General features: G+C 43.0%; 1 protein-coding gene across 6 annotated transcripts in view; it reads left to right on the top strand.

The window, feature by feature from the left end:
- The window catches only part of ANGEL2 (angel homolog 2), a 31,002-nt gene extending 8,328 nt beyond the window's left edge, over nucleotides 1-22,674 (top strand). For 5 of the 6 annotated variants that reach the window (XM_008179081.4, XM_065589443.1, XM_065589442.1 and 2 more), the window contains 7 exons: nucleotides 4,490-4,743; nucleotides 12,142-12,211; nucleotides 14,191-14,612; nucleotides 17,777-17,903; nucleotides 18,473-18,533; nucleotides 20,139-20,302; nucleotides 22,196-22,674. In XM_008179081.4, the coding sequence (XP_008177303.3) occupies nucleotides 4,490-4,743; nucleotides 12,142-12,211; nucleotides 14,191-14,612; nucleotides 17,777-17,903; nucleotides 18,473-18,533; nucleotides 20,139-20,302; nucleotides 22,196-22,350 (1,253 nt within the window). In that variant the 3' untranslated portion in view covers nucleotides 22,351-22,674. The remainder of the gene's footprint in view (nucleotides 1-4,489; nucleotides 4,744-12,141; nucleotides 12,212-14,190; nucleotides 14,613-17,776; nucleotides 17,904-18,472; nucleotides 18,534-20,138; nucleotides 20,303-22,195) is intronic. The other variant, XM_042850206.2, reaches the window with a different exon arrangement.
- Nucleotides 22,675-23,848: the final 1,174 nt, after the last annotated feature.

The following is a 23,848-nucleotide window of genomic DNA, read 5'->3' as shown; positions in this document are numbered from 1 at the left end:
CCGCTGTGGAGATCATTCTCAACTCTGCTGCACTGCAGCCAGGTACACAGTAAACAGCCCCTCCCCGGCTAAAGCTCTGGGAATTTTTGATTTCCCATTTCCTGTTTGATCAGCATTGGGAGCCTGCCAGCGTGAGCACAGCTGATCATGGAGACTACACGCCCCAAACGCGCTCCAGCCTGGTCTGCACAGGAGGTGGTGGATCTCATCGCTGTGTGGGGAGAAGAGTCTGTGCAGGCAGAGCTCCTATCCAGCAGAAGAAATGCTGACATCTATGCAAAGATCGCTCATGGAATGGGGGAGAAGGGCTACACGAGGGACACACAGCACTGCCATGTGAAAATAAAAAAACTTCGCCAAGCATACGAGAAGGCAAGGGAGGTGAACAGTCATTCTGGTGCTGAACCCCACGTATGCGGGCTCTACAACGAGCTGCATGCGATTCTCAGGGGTGACCCTACCAGCATCCTCACAAGTAAGTGGACACCTCACAGATGTGAGTCTAGGGACAACAAGGAGGACGATTTGGTGGATGAGGAAGAGGAGGAGGAGAATGGGAAACAGGCAAGCGGTGGATCCATTCTCCCCGAGAACCAGGAAAGATTTTTAACCCTGGAGCCCTGTGGGTCGTAGGACATCACGGTGGCTGACCGTGATGCCAGGAAAGGCACCTCTGGTGAGTATACAGTTACAATCAAAGTCCAGTTAAACTTTAGTGGGCACACACATTCGGTGGTATTGCATGTTTATTGTGAAGAAAAAGCGAGGTGTTGTGGTTCTCTGCTTACAAGAGGCCACTCCAGCTACGCAGAGGGTGGCCCCTGGAAAAGACTGTTTAGGTGGACTGGAATAGCCTGGGAATCCTGCATGGATATCTCTAGGAAACTTTCATGGAGGTACTCTGCAATCCTTTGCAGAAGGTTTCTGAGCAGGGCAGTCTTATTTCTTCCACCATGGAAGGACACTTTCCAATGCAACTCCTGAATTAATTCTGCTGGCATCATTGTGGTACACAGCATAGCAGCATAAGGACCAGGTCTATACCCAGATGCTTGCAGCATCTCCTTCCTTTCCACCTCTGTTACCCTCAGGAGACTGATATCACATCGGGTTGCCTAGGGAAAACGGGAGGGAAGTTCTCATTAAAAATGCTCTTATAAGGAAAAAAAAAGGGCATATAGACACCACCACCACCACCCACATTCCAGATCGCCAAACCACCCAGCTGCTAATGCGCCTTTACTGTGCTCGGCATGGGTTGGCAAGCAGTTTAAAGTGGCGGATAAGAGACTGGGACTCCACATGAGCGATTCTGCAATTTGGGAGTGAAAACGTTCCTCCCCCCCGTTCGTAAACAGCTTCTTGTGGTGCTATGGGGAAGGGCCATTGTTCGACTAGCTACCTCTGCTCCCGACATGAGCCTGCCATAAACTTTATTAAAAGTGCATTCACCCATAACCCAGGGGGGGCCTACTCACCATGGCTGGAGCAGCAGAATGGCACAGTGAATGGTTATGGATTGTGATTATGTTATGGCTTGCATCTAGTGTAATAAGGGTTTTTTATGAAAACGACCTTATTATGGAAACATTTTATTCATGTACAATGGTTCCTTTATTTTTTCCCATAAAAATAGGGAAAAAATAAAAGAGCTGGAAATGTGTCCTTTGGCGTGTCATCAACACCTGAAAGCAGACTTTCACTGATTAGAAGGAGGAGAAAGAAAGAGAACGCAGGAGGACATGTTCACTGAGATAGCGAACGCTTCCGGGACAGCTGAAACAGAGCGGAGAGCGTGGAGGATTTCACTGTCCAAAAACTTAGACGTGGACAATGGAGAGCAGGAAAGCTTCCAGTGAGCAAGAGCGTGCAGAACAGGATGAGATGCTTTGGATTATGAAGTACCAAGCAGACATGTTGAGGTGTCTGGTTAAACTGCAGGAACAGAAGCAGAAGGGTAGAGTCCCTCTGCAGACCCTGGTGGACAGCCAACCATCATCGCCTGGTGCAGAATCACCCTCCACCAAGTGTTCCATGAGGCCTGGGCAAAAAGTCCATTATCCCTTTCACTTACTTCGGGGAGGGTACAAGGAACAGAAGGCGCCCATTCACAGATCTTTGATGGTCTGGAATGCGGTGTTATGTTACACAGCTGAAAATGTTTTTCCAGTTCCAACTTTAAAGCCCCTTTTCCCCAAGGTTACATTTTTTTTCTATTCTCCCTCTTTACTTATGTTTGTTAAATAAAGTAAATGGATTTGAGAAATAAATGTTCTTTATTGAGTAGAAGCAGTGGGCTTGGGTGGGGGGTTGGCTTTACAGGGACAGTGATACAAGGCAGGTGAAGGTTTGGGAAAGCACAATGCAGACAAGCAGCTCACATTACTGTGACTCATTATTGAAACGGCTTTTCAAAGCCTTGCAGATACACCGCGCCCCTTGCTGTGCTCTTCTTATTGCTCTGGTGTCTGGCTGCTCAAAAATGACTGACATGTGATCTGTCTCAACTGCCCACTCCTGTGGAAAACTTTCTCCCTTTTTTCCCCTCAGATGATATGGAGCACACAGCAGGCAGCTATAACCATGGGGATGTTCTCTTTGCTAAGGTCCAGCCTTGTTAGTAAACGTCTCCATTGCCCTTTCAGATGACCAAAGGCACATTCAACCACCATTCTGCACTTGCTGAGCTTATATTGAACCGTTCCTTACTGCTGTCCAGACAGCCAGTGTATGGCTTCATGAGCCATGGGGAGCAAGGGGTAGGCTGGGTCCCCCAGGATACGTGTAGGCATCTCAACATCATCAATGTTCATTTTGTGGTCTGGAAAGATAGTTCCTGATTGCAGCTTTTTGAACAGACCCGAGTTCCTAAAGATGCACATGTCATGAACCTTTCCTGACCATCCTATGTTGATGACCGTGAAACGCCCCCTGTGATCCACTAGTGCTTGCAACACCATTGAAAAGTATCCCTTTCGGTTTATGTACTCTTTGGAAAGGTAGTCTGGAACCAAGATGGGGATATGCATGCCATCTATCACCCCACCGCAGTTAGTGGATGGTTTTGCAGCGATGGGGTTCCCTATGTCAAGCACATTTTCCAGACTCACTACCCTTCATAGCATAAGTTGATTAATGGCCCTGCACACTTGGAGCACAGCAGCTCCCACAGTTGATTTACTTACTCCAAATTGATTCCTCACTGACCGGTAACTATCTAGCATTGCAGGCTTCCAAACAGCGATTGCCACTCCCTTCTCTATTGTCAGGCTAGCTCTCATTTTTGTGTTGCTGAACTGCAGGCTGGGGAAAGGTCTGCACAAAGTTCCTGGAAGGTGGCCTTCTGCATTCGAAAGTTCTGCAGCCACTGCTGATACCTGCAAAACGATGCAGTCCCACCAGTCAGTGCTTGTTTCAGGGGACCAGAAACGGTGGTGCAGCTGCTCTGTGACTGCCAGTAGCAACTGTGAATTGTTTTTCAATGGCTTGGAGCCGGGCTGCCTGCAATACATCGCTATGTTCTACGCAGCGGACCCACTTCGGCTGTGGAAATAATGCAGGAGAAGGCGCGAGGTGTTTGAGACGCTCACAGCAAGACTGCACAACTGAGCAGGCTCCATGCTTCTGGAGTCATGGCATACACGTGGCGGTTTTAAGGCGTGAAAACCACTGGGTTGTTTGCCATTGAGCACAGTGCATTATGGGATGCCGAAGCAATGTTCCTATTCTCCCCTGCGACAATGTTTTGGTCCCATGAGACATTGCACAATCTTCCCAAATCACACTATGGCAAGTCGCATTTTGGGATAGCTAGCCACGATGCACTGCTTTGTGCATCGACGCAAGCACTGCTAGTGAGGACGCACTCCATCGAGGCAATGAGCATGGTGTGGCCACGCACAATTGATTTAATTCGGAGGCTCAAGGTCGAATTAGGTAAAGTCAACTTAATTTTGTAGTCTAGACAAGCGCTTAAATAAGAGTATCAGTCTTGCTACCTGCTTCCAGATCCTCTACCATTCTTGATACTGTATAGGAGATAATGCAAAGAGGCAAGATGGCATTTTCAGTGGTTCTTGTGGCTCCAAATTCAGAACCATATGGAAGCTTTTGAGTCTCTCTAATCCCCAAACTTTACAGGAGAGTTATAGACACTATGAGTAGCATATCTGTGGAAACTGGCCATAATGTGCTTCATAGGATATATCAGGTTACTCCAACTTCAGAGAAGTCTGAAATGTGGGGCATACAGTGGCTACAAATTATGCAGTTTATATGAGCAGTTTATTTCCATCTCAAATGAAAGGTCTGAAATATTTCTAATCATGAGATACAAATTTGCCTATAATTTGTTTAAGCAAAGGGAGCTCTCGAGGAATAATAATTCCTTAAGTACAATATGTCGCATATGAAACAAGTTGTAAGATCAACATATGGTAATGCAAATGTATTACATGATCATTCATTTTGGTATTTAATGTTTTAACAGGCCTGATCAAAAGAAATTGGGAGTATTTCTGTCACCATAGTAAAACAATGAAGATTCTTGAAGATAAGCAAATTGACCAAAACAATGCAGAAGACAAAGGAAAGTTTGATTTTACTGTGATGTCCTACAATATCCTTTCACAGAATTTGTTAGAAGATAACTCCCATCTGTATAAACACTGCAGACAGCCAGTGTTAATGTGGGGTTATAGATTTCCCAACATTCTACGGGAAATCAAACAACTGGATGCAGATGTAAGTGCAAAACTAACACAGGTTTTATTGAGAACAATACATTCAACGTGTAGCAAGAGTAGTTTTGGATTGTGTGTGATCTAGTAGATAAGCTGTCTAATGGATTCAGCTGTTCTTTAAGTTATCAAGTCATGCTTATTAGTACTGCTGGTTCATGTTTACCAACGTAGTGTTTTCTGAGGGCTTGGCTACACTCGAAACTCCAAAGCGCTGCTGCGGGAGCGCTCCCGCGGCAGCGCTTTGAAGTGCGAGTATGGTCGCGGCGCCAGCGCTGGGAGAGAGCTCTCGCGGCGCTGCAGGTACTCCACCTCCCCGAGGGGATTAGCTGGGGCACTGTTTACACTGGCGCTTTACAGCGCTGTAACTTCCTGCGCTCAGGGGGGTGTTTTTTCACACCCCTGAGTCAGCAAGTTGCAGCGCTGTAAAGCGCCAGTGTAGCCAAGGCCTGAGTGATCTAAGCCTGAGGCAGTAGCCACTGGTAGTGTTACTGTAATCCTCACTACTATATTTATACAGGCACTTCTGAAACTGTCCTTCATGCTTCTACAGTCAAACAGTCTCTCATTATCCCATCATTCCTGCACTTTCATGACTTCATTTCCTGATTCTCTTCCTACCCTTTAGGTGTCTTATTCAGTGGGTCATCATCCTCCTTCCCTCCCTTTCAGTGGGAGGTCCTCTCTAGGGTTCTGCCTTTGGCAATCTCCTATTCTCCCTCAGTATCTTATCTTTGGTTGATCTCATTTGCAAATGTGGCTTTGACTACCATCTTTATACAGATGACCTGCAGATCTGCCTCTCCACGCTAGACCTCACCCCTCCATTTAAGCTTGTCTTTTGTGATGTCTCATCATGGATGTTTAGCTGTCTACTAAAAATTAACATGGGCAAAACAGAATTCATTATTTTCTCTTGAAACTAGCTTCTCTCCTGCCTCTCTATTGGAGTGGACAGCGGTCTATCACTCAGGCCTGCAACTTTTACCTCATCTTTGGCTCAGCCCTCTCTTCAAACCTACACATCCAGGCCATGTCCAAATCTTCCCACTTTTTTTCTTGCACAACTCCTCTAAGATCCAGTCTTTCCTCTCTGTCCATGCTACCAAAATTCTTATCCAAGTCCTGATTGCTTCACACTTTAACTATTGTAATTTCTTCTCTCAGTGCCTACAACCTCATCACTTAAGTCCATTCAAAATGCTGCTGTTAAGAACACCATCTTGCTTGCAGCAGCTCTCGTAAAGTCCTTCACAACCTACTTCTGCACTACCTATCAGACCTTTTAATTTATCACAAGGTCAACTCCTGCCTTTCCTTCATAAGTGATGCCAGGCTTGATTGCCTTGTTTGCCCACTTCTGCAACAAGCACATCCTCCTATGCTGCCCATTATGAGTGGAAAAAGATCTCAGTCAAAATCTAGAAAGCTGCTTACCTCATCCTCCTTTAAATCGCTCCCCTTCCTTAATGTATATATGAAATGGTAACCTGAGAATGTTGGTGACAAATTGTGATTGCTGCTCCTGATTGGCTAAGAATTGTGCACATTGCTGTTGTTATCCTGTCTTCTCCACACCACACAACTTGCCTGTTTTGTTCAGATTGTAAAATCTTTGAAGAGACTGTCCTTTACTGTGTGTTTGTACAGCCCTGTACATGTTTTAGTCTAGTCTGGTTGGTGCTATCGATGCTAGCACAATATAAACGTTTGTTTATAGGCAGGGCTGGTAGCACTACCTTTTAAGGTTGCCTGACAGTTTCCATTATAATTAAACTGAAAATAGGGTCTTGTAACTAATCATTTGGGCTAAAATTTTCCCTGCTGGGTGTCTGCCTCAATGAATTTTCTTGGAACATTTCAGCCAAACAGTTCAATTGTTTGTTTGCAAGAATGGAGCCAGGGAAAAATGCATTATTTTGCCATGTTACATTCTGGTGAACTTTTCTTTGAAAAATTGTAGTTCCCACATGCTTTGGAGTGGTGGGGATTTGAAATATGGCAGTGCAGGGTTGGGGAGCAGCAGCGGGTGGCCTTTGTGTCAGAGATGCATCTTTTGCTGGCCTTGAAAAAATCCACCCGAATTTGGCCATGTTATAAGCCTTTTGGGGAAAATAATCAGTTTGCAAATGCATAATAGAGACTTTGATTTTTAACTGCTGAAATCTGACAGTTCTCTCCTCTCCGAGCCCCTCTCAGTGCTGACCAGACTGACCATGTGCCATCCCCATAGGATGATTGTAGCCATGGGCTGGAGCATGCTCAGGGATTCAAAAAGACTTTCCCTGTAAGGGCTTGTCTACACTGGCACTTTACAGCGCTGCAACTTTCTCACTCAGGAGTGTGGAAAAAACACCCCCTTGAGCACAGCAAATTTCAGCACTGTAAAGCGCCAGTGTAGACAGTGCACCAGCGCTGGGAGCCTCGCTCCTTGTGGAGGTGGTTTTTTAGAGCTGTGCCGTGACTACACAAGCCATGTTAAAGCACTTTAACGTTGCCAGTGTAGACAAACCCTGACTGTTGCTCTTGGCTAGGGTGACCAGACAGCAAGTGTGAAAAATCGGGACTGGGGGTGAGAGGTTATAGGAGCCTATATAGGAAAAAGCCCCAAAAATCAGGACTGTCCCTATAAAATCGGGACATCTGGTCACCCTACTCTTGGCTGCTCTGGAGTAGGGCTTGCACTGGAACAAAGCATGGAGCCTGTCACTCCTATGCTTTCTGTGACTCCCTGCTGGTAGCAGCCCAGCAGGGAGGAAGAAGCTATCTGATTTGCATCATGAGGGCACAAAATCCGGATGGGAGAAGGAAGAGTAGATTGGAACAAGAAATCTGGGATTGGGAGGCTGCAGGGGGATTGACTGAGTTGGAGTGCGGAGATGGGCTGGCTGGGCAAAGAGACTGGCAGCTAGTGAAGGGGGTGCAGGGTTACTGGGAGCCACTTGTCTTAGGGGGATGGGAGATTGAAATTAGACCAAGAACTGGGGGGCTGGACAAGGAGATTGGGACTAAGAACAGGGAGAGGATGCGGGGAGTGGACCGGAGTAGGGGAGAGAGGTCTGATAGGTAGTTGGGGTAGAGGTGGAGAACTGAGACTGGCTGGGCAAGGAGACTGGAACTGAATGTGTGGAGTGGAGACTGGGACTCAGCAGGGCTGGAGGGGGAGACTGGCATGAGAAGCCCAAGGAGTGGAGACAGACTGGGATTGGGACAAGGAGTCAGCAGGGGTAAGGAGGAATCAGGACTAAGACATGGATGGGGCAGAAGGGGTCAAGCTTGGGTTTGGGGGGCAAATGGGAAGAAGAGTGTCCCCTAGAGCCTGCAGTGGAACCCAAGATTCCTGAGTCTCCCCATTCCTCTGCTTTCAGCAATATCTGTGAAACCCACTGGCAAACTGAGTCTCATCCCCCACTAATTCTGGTCCCCACACAGGATGACAACTTATCACTATCAGTTACTCTGTTAGCTTAAGTGACAGAGGTAGATCTAAAGGTTGCAATCCTGGTGGTAACCCATGTGGGAGTCAGTATGATGCCACATGATCAAATTTCTGTTTTTCAGTTTTTTTTAAGAACCTAGGAAGTTACACAAACACCATTATGGAGGTTGCAAAGTCAACACTTAAATTACAAAATGCCAGAATTAAGGTGCTTGTGCAACCTTAATCCAGCCCCGTTGTGTGTACTTTGATACAATCTTTAGTTCCATGATCACATACTATTTTTTTTCACAGGACTCCTGCCTCATTCAGTGTACAGGCTGGACCTGCTTTGGGGATGAATCAGGGTTGTGTAGTAAACGAGACTGTTGTCTGTAGGACCCTGCTTCATCTGTTGCAGAAGATGGAAGGTTTGTAGTGAATAAGGCAGAGGATGGCTGGAACAGAAAGGGGGGACTTGTAGTTCGGACAGCTGAATGTTGTCCTGGAGAATTGGTTTCTGTCTCTACCTCTGCCACAGAGTTCCTGTGTGATGTTGGGCAAATCACTGAAACTAGACTTTTCAGAGGTGGTCAGTAATTGTGGTGTATTCTCCATTTTCTGTGTGCCCAACTTCAGACTCTGGAGTCTGACCTGCAGAAATGCTGAGCATTCATAACTGGCACTAAGACAGTGGGAGCTGTGCTTTAAACATACAACAGTCAAACTGCTAGGCACCCTAAAAAATCAGGTTTCTCAAATTGAGCACCCAAAGTTAGTGGGTACTTTTGATCTTAATCTCACTGTGCCTCAGCTCCCCATCTGTAAAGTTAGGGATAATACCATCCCCTCACAGGGTACTGTGATGATAAATTGATTTACATTTGTGAAGCATTTGGGCTTTTTTGTGATGCTCATCACTATAGTATCCAAGTGCTTCAGAACAGGGTTTGTATAGTGCCTAGTAAATAAAGCCCAGAGTCATATATTGAACGAGGACAAAACAAAATATGGAATAGCTCATTAAGTGAGCATTATCCATCCTGTGCACTGACTGAGGCAGAGGTCCTGTGATCACATAATTAAAGACTGTATCATAATGTATGTGCACAAGGGGGCTGAATTAAGGTTGCACAGGCAACCTTATTTCTGGCACTTCCTAACTTTTGACTGCTTGGCTTTGCAAACTTAATGTTCTTTTAACATCATTTTTTGTGTGAATAGTAATGTGGTATTCAAGGTATTCAGTGAATCATAGGAGCCCTTCCTGAAGGCTTGCTGTGATACTTTGAACCCTGTTGGTGGAAAAAGCACTGGAGCAGCTGCTCCTGTCTGGATCCTTGATTTAGAAGGCAGACACACTACATTAATATACTTATTTGGACTGTATCAAATCCTTAAATGATAGAATTGCTGCTGGTCTCAGGTTTCAAATACATAGGCTCCCCAGGCTTAACATTCAGCAGGACTGAATCAGTTTTTCTGAGATTAGAGAAATATGGTTGTTTGCAATGCATGTCTCTTTCAGATGAGACTTAGGCCTGGTCTGTGATAGAAAGTTAGGTCAACATAACTATGTTGCTCAAGGGTATAAAAAATCCACGCCGCTGAGCAGTGTAGTTAAACCAACCTAAGTCCCCATGTAGACAGCACTAGGTTGATGGAAGAATTCTTCCGTTGACCTAGCTACCGCCTCTTGGGGAGGTGGATTACTTATTCTGATGGATAGGGCCTTACCAAATTCACGGTCCATTTTGGTCAATTTCACAGTCAGAGGATTTTAAATATAGTAAATTTCATTATTTCAGCTATTTCAATCTGAAATTTCACAGTGTTGTAATTGTAGGGGTTCTGACCCAAAAAGGACCTGGCCGGGTGTGTGGGGGGGTGGAGTCGGAAGGTTATTGTAGAGGGGGCTGCGGTACTGATATCCTTACTTCTGCGCTGCTGCTGCCTTCAGAGCTGGGCAGCAAGAGAGTGGCGGCTGCTGGCTGGGAGCCCAGCTCTTAAGGCAGAGCCACCACCAGCAGCAGCATAGAAGTAAGGATGGCATAGTATGGTATTGCCACCCTTACTTCTGTGCTGTTGCCTTCAAAGTTGGGTGTCCATCCAACAGTCGCTGCTCTCTGGCTGCCGAGCTCTGAAGGCAGCACAGGAGTAAGGGTGGCAATACCGCAACCCCCCTAAAATAAGCTTGTGACACCCCCCCCCCCCCCCCGTAACTCCCTTTTGAGTCAGGACCCCCAATATGAGAAATGCTGGTCTCCCCTGTGAAATCTTTATAGTATAGGATAAAAGCACACAAAAGACCAGCTTTCATGGGGGGAGACCAGATTTCACAGTCAGTCTGATGCGTTTTTCACGGCTGTGAATTTGGTAGGGCCCTACTGTTGGGATAATCCTTCCTGTTGGCATAGGTAATGTCTACGCTAGAGGTGAGCTCCTGGCCTGGGAGGCTAGCCCCAGCCCCTCCCCTGCTGTCCCTCTCCCCCACAGCCTCAGCTTGCTCGCTCCGCCACCGGCGCAATGCTCTGGGCGGTGGGGCTGTGAGCTCTTGGGGCAGCGCAGCTGCAGAACCTGGCCTGACCCGGTCTCTGTGCTGCGTGGTGGCAGCGGCGTGGCCTGGCTCCAGCTGGGCGGTGCGGCTGTAGCGGCGCCAGCCACCGGTGCTCCAGGCAGCACGGTAGGGGAGCAGGGGAGGTTGGATAGAGGGCAGGGGAGTTCAGGGTGGTGGTCAGGGGGCAGAGGTGTGGATGGGGTCAGGGTGGTTGGGGGGGAACAGGGGGTTGAATGGGGGCAGGGATCCCGGAGGGGGCAGTCAGGAAGGAGGGTGGTTGGATGGGGCATCAGGGAACAGGGACAAGGGTGGTTGGATGGGGCAGGGGGGCTGTCAGGAATGAGAGGAGGGGTTGGATGGGGCGGCGGGGGCCTGGGGGTGGTCAGGGGACAGGGAGCAGGGGTGTGTGGATGGGGCAGGGGTCCCAGAGGGGCTGTCAGGGAACAGGGGGGGTTGGATGGGGCAGGTGTCCCGGGGGGGGGGGCAGATAGGAGGTGGGGGCCAGCCCATGACCCCCTCCCCTAACCGGCCCTCCATACAATTTATGAAACCCAATGCGCCACTCAGGCCAAAAAGTTTGCCCACCCCTGGTCTATGCTGAAGCGCCACAGCCTGTAGCCCTGTAACTGTAGACAAGCCCTTAGAGACCGAGTGGTACTTTCATAACAATGGGTGATCAATCTGGTGTTTTCCTCTTCCACCCCACCTCCCAGTTGTTCTCCAGCATTTAAGGTGCAGGTTATTTTGCCACTCACCAGGTTTGGGGCGATGGGTGGTTATGAGCTGCTCTTTGTTCAGGACTTGAAAAATGCACTTGCTCTTGAGGAGTGGGAAGTTTACCTGGGAGTCTCTCATCACCTGCAGAATCTAAACTTTTCTTTAAAAATAAATTTCTAGCCTTGTGGTAGTTAATCTCCCAAATGTGAGATGAGTATAAACCTATGCAATGCTGTTTTAGGGAGTCTGTGGACAGATATCTCCAGAGCCTCTGCTACTACTTAGAGCTTTGCAAGCTGATGTCATCAAGGCTTCTCACATGAGTAAAGTTACTCATGTACATAAGTGTTTACCAGAGTGGGGCTTAAGTGCTGATTTGTGTCCAAGAATAGGGTTAGGACATCCCAGTCAGGCACCCAAACTTGAAAATTTAGCTTCTTGTCAACAGGGAGCTTTTTTTATTCTTTGTCACTTAGTTATTTGGTAAATCTACATGATTAGACAGATTAGATTTTTGAATGAATAGAATGGGTATCAAATACTCCTTACACTAAGCAGTTTTTAAATAGTTTAAATAGCATGATAGTTTTTACCTCTGTAAATAAAGTTACTAAAGCTTCAAGGAAAAACATAGATGCACTAGTTAATGAAGTGAAAGCTTTTGTTAATATGTTTAATGTATTAAATTCAAATTGGAAAAACTCTTTTAGGTACTGTGTTTGCAAGAAGTACAAGAGGACCATTTTGGAATGGAAATCAAGCCGAGTTTGGAATATTTGGGTATGATGGAACACTTTTGTCTCACGTTTCATTACATTTTCCTTTTTTAATGTACTTATAAGAAATAATCTATGTGGAATTAAGAGAGAGCCATTTTTCATATGGCAAAAATTAGATAAATAGGTGTTACTTTAAGACCTGCTCTTGCACTCTTTATTTTGGCAAACTCATTAATGCCTGAATTTTGCCTGCATATGAAGTACAGAACTGGGCCCATAACTACTTTCAAATGAATTTACTTAAGATCTGATTCTGTAAATTGCTGATTGGCTTCAGTGGGAAAGGAGGCCACTCATCACTTCACAAGAGATGCTTAAAACATGCAAGTCAGTTCCTTAAATTCTAGAGGGATGTAGATGTTGGATCTCAATTCTAGGTATAACTGAAGCTACAAATCAGAAACATTCTTGTTGGTTGGCTTCTAAATTCTATATTATGTATGCTTTAGAGTTTAGTGTAACCATTTATGTAATGCCGTGTGTTCCCTGAAGTGGTTAATACACTCATTCTATCTTGATAATTTAAAGTATACTTTCATAAATAGTTATTTTTAATTGCTGTGGAAGATATAGCACTTATGTCATACATAGAATTGTAGAAAATCCTTACCTTTTGTGACAGTTACAGCTAATGGAAAATATTATAATCCCCAAATAATGTATCGGTAATGTTGAATATAAATGTCTTGCTCTGTATGAAAAGAACTTTCAAAAAAGCTTGTCGTTTCTAAGCTGTGTTGGGTACAAGGAACTCTTAATTTATTGAGAAGGCACTGGGAGCTTATCTTGAGACCATGCAGCTCTTACTACTGTAAAGCAAATTTCAGAAAGTTGGGTGATTATCATAACATTACTGTTTTAATATAAACTACTGGGTTGTTAAAGCTGTCAGACAATCATTTCTGACCTACAGAAATCTGTCAAGTACTGTTCTTAATACGAATGTTTCACAAGTGAAGCATTATTAAGCTACTCTGGTAGCACCCTGAATAAACTTTAAAGCATCAGTCATTTTACATTTGACTTCTCCTATGACACATGAGAAGCACCATGCTGAGTATCTTAAATCATTAGTTTAGAAGTATATACACTGCAGACAATACTGGATTGGATTTATTGTTCAAGTTAACTTCTCAGAAAGGAAAGAAAAACTTGGATGTGAGTTCCTTGGGTGCATGATGTATAGCCTCAGAAATCTGGTTTTATTTTAACAAGTCACAGCAAACATAGACATATCTGTAAAAGAGGAATGATATGGTTACATGTATCTTTTCTCTTTCAGAGAATGCAAAAGTGAACTTTTTCCCTCCCGGAAAACAAAAGTGCTATTCGGGGCCTGAAATTTGAATGTGGGTTGTTGAGCTATCAAGTTTGCCCTCTTGGGATGGCAGTACAGTACTAAAGCGAAGCAACTCTTATTTTGAAAGATGAAGATCATGGGCCTGATGCTCACTTACACTTTAGCCCCTTTACACTGCTCAGTCAGTGTACAGAGCAGTGTAAACAGCTCTTCAGGTAAATGAATATCAGGCCCTGTGTTAACATGTGCACTAGGAGAGTGATTCACTCCCCTCCCCACCCCCCACCCCACCTCCCCAGCAGCCATTAAAGTAAAAGGGGATTTATTGGTAAGAATATTATTGGGAGGCATATTTTTAGAAAGTCATTTATAAAGACTTTTTTTTCTCTTTACATATGTATTTAATTATGCAAAACAGCGTCCATTATAATCCCCCCGTTTTCAGATGCTTACATTCTTTTTTATAATTAGTTTTCAGACACAGACCAAATATGGCACATTTCAGTCCAAAAGGTGAAGATCTCAAAGTTAGGAACATTTGAAAATGGGTACAATGGAAACTTTTTGAAGCCTTAACTATAGCAGGCTCAGGTATTGACTACTATGGAAAAACAATAGCATGAGCTATGTTCTTGGTTTGTTTGTTTTTTTCCGTTAATATTCACATTTCTTTCGTATAGGTTATCATTGTGAATATAAAATGAGGACAGGAAGGAAACCTGATGGCTGTGCTATTTGCTTCAAAATTTCCAAATTTAATCTCATCTCTTCAAACCCAGTGGAATTTTTCCGCCATGATATTCCACTCTTGGACAGAGACAATGTTGGACTAGTGTTGCTTCTGCAGCCCAGATTTCACTGTAAAGCTACTGCTGCAGTCTGTATAGCCAACACACATCTGCTGTATAATCCAAGGCGAGGGGACATTAAGCTGACCCAACTGGCAATGTTACTGGCAGAGATTGCCAGCGTTGCCCATCAGAAAGATGGTAGATTCTGTCCTATTATCATTTGTGGTGACTTCAACTCTGTTCCTGGTTCTCCACTGTACAGTTTTATAAAGGAAGGAAAGCTGAATTATGAAGGACTACCTATAGGAAAGGTAGGTGTTCTTTTCATCTCAAGTAAGAATTAATGCTGGTGGAAAAGGAATATTTTATGGAGTGACACTGGCCACCTTTCATGGGGTGCACCATTCACCGCTTATCTGGTGCCTCCTCCTGATCAGTTGTGGGATTAGCTCTCGAGATCGACACCCCTTCTCATGATCACATGCCATCACATTGTCTCTCTCAGGTCTGCAGTTCCTCTCATCGCTGGAACCACAGTGTCTTCATGACACAGCCCTCCGGCTTGGTCACTCAGCATTCCCCTTTTCGGGGTACAGTACTTCAATTCTCTATCACCACCACAGTAACCCAGGCAGTCTTCCTGTTCTATACCACAGTCTCTGCAATGCCCTCAGTGACTTGTAGGGGAACCCAAGCTTATTCACTACTCCAGGTTCCAGTCCAGGGACCCTACACCCAGCAGTTCTGGGCTTTCCTCTCACTGCTCCTTCCCTGGACTGCTTCCTACAATTCCTGATTCCCCTTCTTGCCTGGGTATAATAGTGCCAAACCCTCATCCCTTTTCCCAGCAGCAGCCCCTGTCTGTTGCAAGCTTCCTGGCTTTGAACCTACTTGCAATCAATTCCCCACTCCCTGACTTTCCTTCCAGGTGCAGCCTGTAGAGTTAATAGGCCTACCTGACCACCTTAACCCTTTCCAGTTCTGTGTGGAGTTGAGTTTCCATTAGAAGCCCGATTTTGACCTCCACTCTAAAATCTACAAACAAAGGAAAGTCTGCCACAGAATTGCTATGCTAGGTCTGAGGCTGACTCGGTGTTTTGTTTCAGAAGTGCAACTTCAACTCTAACGTTTTAAAACATATAAACAATTGTTCTTGAAAGTGGTATATGTTCAGTTACAGATATGTATCTGGACCTAACCTCTGGCTTAATTTAAGTCTTGTCTTCACGTAGACCACAGCTGTAGTGCTTTAGTGAAGATTCTCCTATGCCGACGGAAGAGCTTCTCCCATTGGCGCAGTTAATCCACTTCCCTAAGAAGCGGGAACTATGTTGGCAGGAGAAGCTCTCCCATTGACATAGTGCTGTCTACATGGGATGTAGGTCAGTAAAACTGTCACTCGGGTGTGGATTTTTTACACCCCTGTGTAATGTAGTTATACTGATATAGGTCTGTAGTGTAGATCTGGCCCATTTTTCTGGGAACACTTTAAATGCCAAGTCTAGCACTTGGCAAGTGTTCCTTTTCTTTTGTAAAGGGTAATTTTTCCCCAAAAAGAATTTTATTTAAGGATTAAGGTATTCCTTTTACAACTGGCAATACAATAGGGCCTATGTTATCAATCAGGCTAAGACCAAACTTCCCTTTTCATTAACTTGGCTTAAATGTCCATAAAACATGTTCTACTGACAGAGTAAAATACTGTTCCACCTTACGTCATTATTAGTTTTGATTTAAGTGTCTCAGGTTTTTGTGTGGGAGGAGATTTAATCACCGACCTTCTGATCCTGTTCAAACGGATTATTGTCACATTATGGATGAGCCGGGGCTGTATTGGTTAGCGTACGTGTAAAGTCAAAGTTATGATTGCTAGGTGACCCGAGTAGAAGCCATGTTTGAATGTGGCACCACATTCTAAGATATTTTATGTGAGTTTAGTGTAAATATAGCCATTCGACATATCACAAATAGCTATTTAATTTGAAGTGACTAAAGCATTTACACTAGGGAAATGTGAATTTTCCATTATTGGTGTTAACTGCCCATCAGCTGCCAACCCCATTTTCAGCCCCCTTTTGATTTTCTCCCAGAAGAATAAATGCCCCATTGTTGAAAGCAATGTCAGCAGTCAGTGACCTGTTTAAACTAGAGCATTTGTTGTTGCTCACAAGAGGTCTTCATAGCTCTGTCTAGTCTCACAAGAACTATTTTACAAAATAGGATTGTTGTAAAGATGTTGATAAGCGAAAGCAAATTGCATATAAAGAATATCATGGTTTAGCAGAGAAAGCTTTGAGGAGCTGCTACAAAAGGCATGTTTGTAAGGCATGTATAGAAGAGTGGACTCACTGCAAGTGTGCCCCCTTGTGGCTGGGTGTAGCGTAACAGCTTTGCCTTTTCTAGCATCCCCTGCTGATAGCTATTCTGGTCCTTTAGTGGTCTTTCTCTTCTCACATTTTGGCCCTCCACCCAGGTCACATTTTAGTTTTATGCTCCTTTCATGGTAACAAAGACCCACAAACAAAAGTCCAACAAATCAACCCAAGGGACTCTGGCCTCTGACTCAGGGTCCATTGGCCCTTACCTCCATCTCTCCAGGCTCTGAATTGCCCTGATCCCCTTACTTCCAGGGGCTTCACACCACTTTTCCAGTGGGTAGTATGGGAATGTAGGCCCAGTCTCTATGCTGGGTTCCAGTCCAGAGAACCTAGGATGAGCAGCCAAGGTCTGCTCTGTCAGACTCGTTTCCACCACCTCTCTGGACTCCTTTGTATCATTAGTTTTTCTTCAAGCCTTTTTCTCCAGCCCCTTTCTGGGTTTTTTGTAAGGACCAACACCTCCCAGAAGGTCTCTCTAGAGATCTGGTTTGTATCCCTGCGTCAGGATCAGCCAGAGGCGCTTGCTCCAGACTTGTGTCTTCCAGATATCTCCCGCTTTGTAGTGCCCTGAGTGTGACAGCAGAGTTCTTGACTTTCTCCCTGGAGCCCCTCAATGTCCAGTCCAAATGATTTACTTGTCACAGCCTCTTGGACTTAACTGCCTCTGGCCCTAGGATTCACTGCCCCTGGCCTCCCAATCTTCCTCCTGGCTTGAGGCCCTCCAGTTTTGGCTCTAGGCTTCAGGCCTCCCAGACTTCTCAGCCTTTAGCCCAAGAGAGGAAACACCCTCTACGCCTCACCTGGGTATCCTCCATTGCTTTCCTTCCACTGCCCTGTGCGCCTTCCTTTCTGAAGATCCTCCCAGTCTGAGTTTGGTCACCAATTACACCTTATGGCCTAATTGGGCTTAAGTGTCCACTGTTTGGTTCATACACTCCATCGCAGCATGGATAAGAAAAGTGAACTCTTTAGCAGTATGACTTTTGTTAATTGGATCACAGTTGACTTAAAAAAAAGGTTTTTTAAATTAAAATTTTGCACAGGTATCTTGTGAACTAAATCAGATTCTGTTTGAAACAATTGTATATCTTTTTTAGGTGTCTGGTCAAGAACAGTTTCCTAGGGGACAAAGAATCTTAACTATTCCAATTTGGCCCCCAAGTCTAGGCATTTCACAGAGCTGTGTGTATGAGGTACAACAACAGCGACAAGAAGAAAACACAGGTCAGTTTCTGAACAGGTAAACTTAGTGCTTCTATGAAAATATCACCCAGATTTACTGTTGAAGACCAGATATTTTTTCATTTAAAAAAAATGGGCCCCAGTCTTGCAAACATGAGCTCAGTGGGACTACTTAGGGATAATAGTTTTTCACCATCCTAGGCATTTGCAGGCCTTAGGCCTTAGAAAAATAAATTCCTTTGAGATTAACATGCAGTAGCTGACTGAAAATATTAGAAACATTGTTGGATATTTTTAAAACCTTCCTTCTAAATCTACTTTTTGTCTTTATATTCAAGGTTAAACATACATTCAGCTCATCTGAATTGCTCTGTAATTTGAAACGGTATGTTTCTAGGTAAAGTTTTCTGGAAAAGTACAGATTTGTTTGAAGGGGCTCTAATGAAACTGGGCAATTCAATCCAGTTTTTATTAATTTGATCTTTCCCATCAAAAGAAAAATAAATAGCATTTGAAGATGTTGTCCTAGGCTACTTTTCCTATAGTTTTTCTCCAATGGTCTTAATGATCTCATTTAAAACCTAGATTAGAAATTCTCTTTATTTTTATAGGTGAAGAGAAAAAAGAAGCGAAACTGGAGCACACAGAAGAGATCATAATAGCAGCTGAAAAGTAAGTCTTGGAAAATCTGAGAAGGATGCTTGGTGGCTCCTATTTTAAATAAATAAAAAAAAACCCTTGAGCATATATGGTATGATTTCAAATTAGATAACTGATAAAGCTGTACTTGGTCTTCTAATTGGGTTTTGTATCTGCCCATGTAGGTTGTTAAAATATACATATTTACATGTCTTTATTTACATGCACATTATCTAATAAAACACACACACACCCCAACCGAAAAAGACATTTTCTAAAATAGACATCACCACACCTAAACCACTCATCTTCTCAAGTAAAAGTCTCGAAAATGGAGTCAGTGCAGTTTTCAGAGCTATTGTAATATTTCCTCTGACATTTCACAACTGTGTTCTGGTGAGTTAGTTCCTGCACCCTTTAATTGTCAGAGCAGCTAGAAGATGTGAATAAAAATAAACTAAAATTAAATTGTATATTTCATCATTCTTATACTGGTGGTCTTACTTTCAGCAACTACACTAGTTCAAAAGCATGGCTGCCTATTGTTTTCAAAAGTAGTAATTGGAGAACAGAATCCAGAAAAATTTGGATTAGGATAACTATGCAAAGGGCAAAAAATCATCTTTCATTTAAAAGTAAAAGAAAAGATAACCACAGATGGGAAAGGATTAGAATTATGTATTGTAAAGGACCATTTCTGTATACGGCAACTGATGCATTTTATTCCAAACTAAGGAGCTGAGGTTAAGGAAATATCAAGACAGGCTACAGGGCAAGTTCCATCTCTCCTCATTAAACAATACTTTTGACATCTGTTTACTTTTGGATATAACCAGCACTCTTGGTTTTATAGTGATGTAGCAAAGCCATAGAATTTGGGGCCAGCTGCAGAGATCTGTTTATAAGTGGCAGCTCTATCCAGCTGCTTAAATTCTCATATTTCCTCCCATTTTGGAGATGCTGGTTTATAAATGTTAATAAGTATCCTTATTGGGAAACAAAGAACTGTGGTAAGGAAGAGGAGATGGATCAAACTGGATAGAACATGAAAAAGTTTAATTATTTAAAAAACCCTCCTCCCCAAGAGTTCCATATTGGACAGGCGTGGAGACAGGTATTTCCTTTCTCGTTTTAGACTCATAACTAAGTTTTTAAAAAATAAAAAGCCTAAAAGCTTTAAAAGATTTAATGTGAAAACTCCTAGTTAGACCAAAAGCTTACTTAAAAATTGAGAGGTGGCTTCCAGTTTAGACTGGCATGGAAGGACATGTGGTTGGTGTCAGGAGGAAGGAAGAATACAGTAATTACATGGGTGGAAGAGCTAATCAAGATGAAGCATTTAACCGAAGGTCTGGCCTACATTACAAATTTAAGTTGACTTAACTACATCATTCAGGGCTGTGAAAAATTTCACTCCCTGTGCAATGTAATTAAGCCATCCTCAGTCATGGTTGATGGAGGAATTCTTTCATCAATTAGCTACTGAGTCTTGCAGAGATGGATTACTATAGTAATGGAATAACCCCTTCCATCTACACTACAGGAATACATAACGAAATACATGTGTTTTATTAATGACAAAGTCTTTCACTTAGTAGCGATGATAATGAAGTAAAATACCTGTGTAATTCTGTTTAGGTTTCCTTCGAAATTACAACACCACTTTAGATTATCTTCGGTCTATTCTCATTACTTACCTGAAAGTGGGGTTCCAGAAGTAACAACTTGTCACTCCAGAAGTGCGGTCACTGTGGATTACATTTTCTATTCTGCAGCAAAGGACGATAGTGCTGCTCAGCCAGGTAAAGAAGCTGAATTCAAGCACTAAAGTTCGCTTAAAGAATATCTCCCTTCTGAATGATGAAGTTCAGAATCTAGCCTAAAAGGAGGCATATTGGTAAATTTCACAGATCTCAAGTACACAAAAGATACTAACCTCAGTGATTTACAGGTGCCCAAACATTTTGAACATGTGAACTGTTCCCTCACAGATTAAGACTATAGTCTTAACTCTTCCTGTCCTTTATTTTCTCCCTTACTGATTCATGTTAGTTTGTTGCTTGCTGGGATCATTGTTGTACATAGGGAACGTCCTCTGTAGAACGCTGCAGTGGCCTGCACCATTTTTTACCAAACACTTTGACACTTATGTGGTCATCATTGTCTCCTTGATTATAAGATTCAAGGAGTTGAGGACTCCTGATGAGCATTAATTAAAGAAGTGAACACCACGGTAGTATCACTGTCATTCGGTAGCCTACGTGAGCTTAGTGACTAGACCAGTGATATGATTGGTTCACATTTTCAAGAATATGATGAACAGAGATTTCAGATGTTAGAGATGACAACTTCTGCATGAGTGGTCATGTTTAAAATTACCTTGGAGCAGCATTAGTGTTTTCTCAAGAGATGACCTATGTGGTTTTGAGATCTCTTGGTATGGGATGAAAAAAATCACACTGGAGCATTTGTGTGTGTGTACCTGTGTCGCAATTTTGTGGTTGCAGTTGCAGCTAAAACTCACCAGATGGTGCAAGGAAGACACAACACATCTGGGTGGGTGCTTCATTGGTAACATTTAAATGCCAAGAACGGGTAATGTACCACTTACTGTATTTGTGGTCTTGTTGTGGGTTCCCTGAGACACAAATTTCCATGTTTTACAGTTGGCCATCTGCTTTGCTTCATCATACAGGATAATGAGCCTTTTATATTGCTTGAAATCCTTTTAGTTTTCTGAGTAGTTTCAAGAAAATCGGTTAATTAGTTTCCAAGTGCTAATAAATTAAAAATTGGCCTAATAACGAGTTCGCATTTTAAGTCTGGTAATGTTTTGGGCCTCGTTAGCTTATAAACTACAGGTTGTAGAAAGTCTAGACTTTGTACATAGTACATTTGGGAGTGGAGGGGTCTCTGGAGCTAGGTCATTTTATTAATTAACCAAAAATGGGTTTTACTGCATAGCTGTTGGTTTATTCTAGCTTAGCTGAGGGAAATCAGTTTGAGACCCAGCTTTTGGGTCGCTGTAGCCCAGGAGTTCTGTGGTACTGTTCAGACAGTTCAGGAGCACTCCTGAACCAGCTGAATAGTTTCATCCATGAAGATCAGGATCTTTGCCACAGCAACTGTAGCTTTGAAGACCAGGATGTGTATGAAAAGTTCAACTGGTTCAGGATCTGTGCTGAGGCTGTGCAGTATTCCTGAGCTGACTGAACAGTTTCACAGTGACTAGGCTGGTCTTCAATGCAGTCAGAGTTGCTGGCTTGTTAGAGCTCTGCAAAGCTGTTCTGCTGCTTGAAGAGTGAAGTTCCCAAACCACCTGAGTAGTTTCATGGAGCCCCACAGTAGCTGCTGGCTTTCTGAAGACCGGGAGTTCGGTGAAACTGTTCAGCTGGGAAGCTCTTAAACTATCTTCTTTTCATGGATAAAGCGACAGTTACTGTGTCAAAGGACTTGTTTGTTTGTTACGTATAGAACGATCTTAACTCTCACAAAACATAGTGGATATAATCAGCTGTGAAGTGATTTGTGTATAGCATCATTGTTACCAAAGCGTTGTATTAAGACATCACAGGCCACTCTGCCCAGGTTGGAGACCTCCTTCCATGTATAAATAAGGTGGGTGTGGGTATGTATGATTTGGCTCACAACTATGTGTTTTCTGCACATACTTTTCTTCTTTTCTTTTTATGTAGGAGCCGAAGATACTTTTGATGGAAGTCTGAAGCTTCTTGGTAGATTATCACTTTTAACAGAGCAAGATCTGTGGACAGTTAATGGTCTTCCCAATGAACATAACTCTTCTGATCACCTGTCCTTACTAGCTCAGTTCAGGCTTATTGAAGAATAATTCCCAAATTATTTTTATATCTGCACTTTCCTTCAGCGTCTCTTCTTCCTGTAATTTTTTTTTTAATTCAAGGACTTCCAGTCTGGTTAAAGTAATGCCTGCATGCTGAATTTTTAGTGTTGTGTAAAGTAGATTTTTTAAATAGATTTCTTTATAAAGTTGCTCAAATTACTTTGTGGAGTCATTAAGACAAAAAGAAATGAGTTTACATTAGCTTCCTCTTTTTGATAATGGAAAATGTCTGTGCTATAATCTGAAAAAGGCATTATTTTTAAAAAAGATGTTTTTATTGTAAATCATAGTAAAATGGGTGATGGTTTTTAAGTACAGTGTATTTCTCTCAATCCTTCAAGCAAAAGATTGTGTGTTTGTAGCAAGCTTCATAATGAGCTCAAAGTAGGTATCTATGTAGTTTCAAGTGTATTCTATTTCAAGTTGCTTTTGTTGCCCTCCCCAACTATCTAAATATTGGGCACAATCTTGGAGTCCCTCAGCAGGAATTTAGCTAGTGCCAGGGCAGCCGGATTGGGCCTATTCTTGCAGTATCATAATTAGTTATGCTCTAAAAAGTGATTGTGTAATGGTTAGACCAGATGATCATAATGGTCCCTTCTGACCTTAAAGTCTATGAGTCTATGAGTCTATGAGGTTAATCTTACAAGAGTATAACATGTTTTGCTGATTTGCAGAAGCTTTAAAAAAATCTGAAATGAAACCAAGTAGGCAACTTGTGGTATCTGAACACAGAGCAGTAAAGGCACAGGTAGCTCTGAAGGAGCTTTCATGTTTAAACACTTTTTGTTGGTTTTAAACAGACTTATCTGGGAGTCAGACCTTTTGAGGTTTTGGAAGTGTTTATGGAATAGGTGAGGCTATTTTTCATGCATTCATCATTTAAATATTGTAACATTACTACAGCTCCAGAATATTCAGCATTTAAAGATTCCCTCATGTTCAGTTTCATAATACACCATGACACAGCATACCCTGCAAAACACCTATGACTTACAGATGAAATCTTAATGTGCTACTACATTAACAAACTTCTTGGCTGAGGGGAGGACAAACAGAAATTCTTGTGACTTAACTCAATCACACACAGATCCATACATTCAATGACCTATCAAGGTCCCTTCCAGTTATATGGAGATATACCTATCTCATATAATTTAATGAACAGAAGTATAATTACTAAATAGAGTTGCTGTCACTAGTGTGCTGCTAGAAAAAACCTGAAACTTCTACTTGATCATTATATTCCAATAAGCAGCTGAATTCAGAAACATTTATGTTCAGTCCACTTTCATGTCCCATTTTCTGTATTTTAACTTTAATTTTACTATTTTAATTACAGAATAACCATCTTCTTGATTGTCGTTTTATATTCTGAGACTTAAGCTAAATGTTATTTCAGAGGAATGTGGGGCCAATGACAGTCCAGTTGATTGAACTCATAATTCAGACTTAATGTTTTGGGGTGATTGGAGTTTTGGTTCTG

This window comes from Chrysemys picta, chromosome 3 (assembly GCF_011386835.1).
Source record: "Chrysemys picta bellii isolate R12L10 chromosome 3, ASM1138683v2, whole genome shotgun sequence".
Lineage (NCBI taxonomy): Eukaryota > Metazoa > Chordata > Testudines > Emydidae > Chrysemys > Chrysemys picta.
This window is presented reverse-complemented; position numbering and strand designations above follow the sequence as displayed.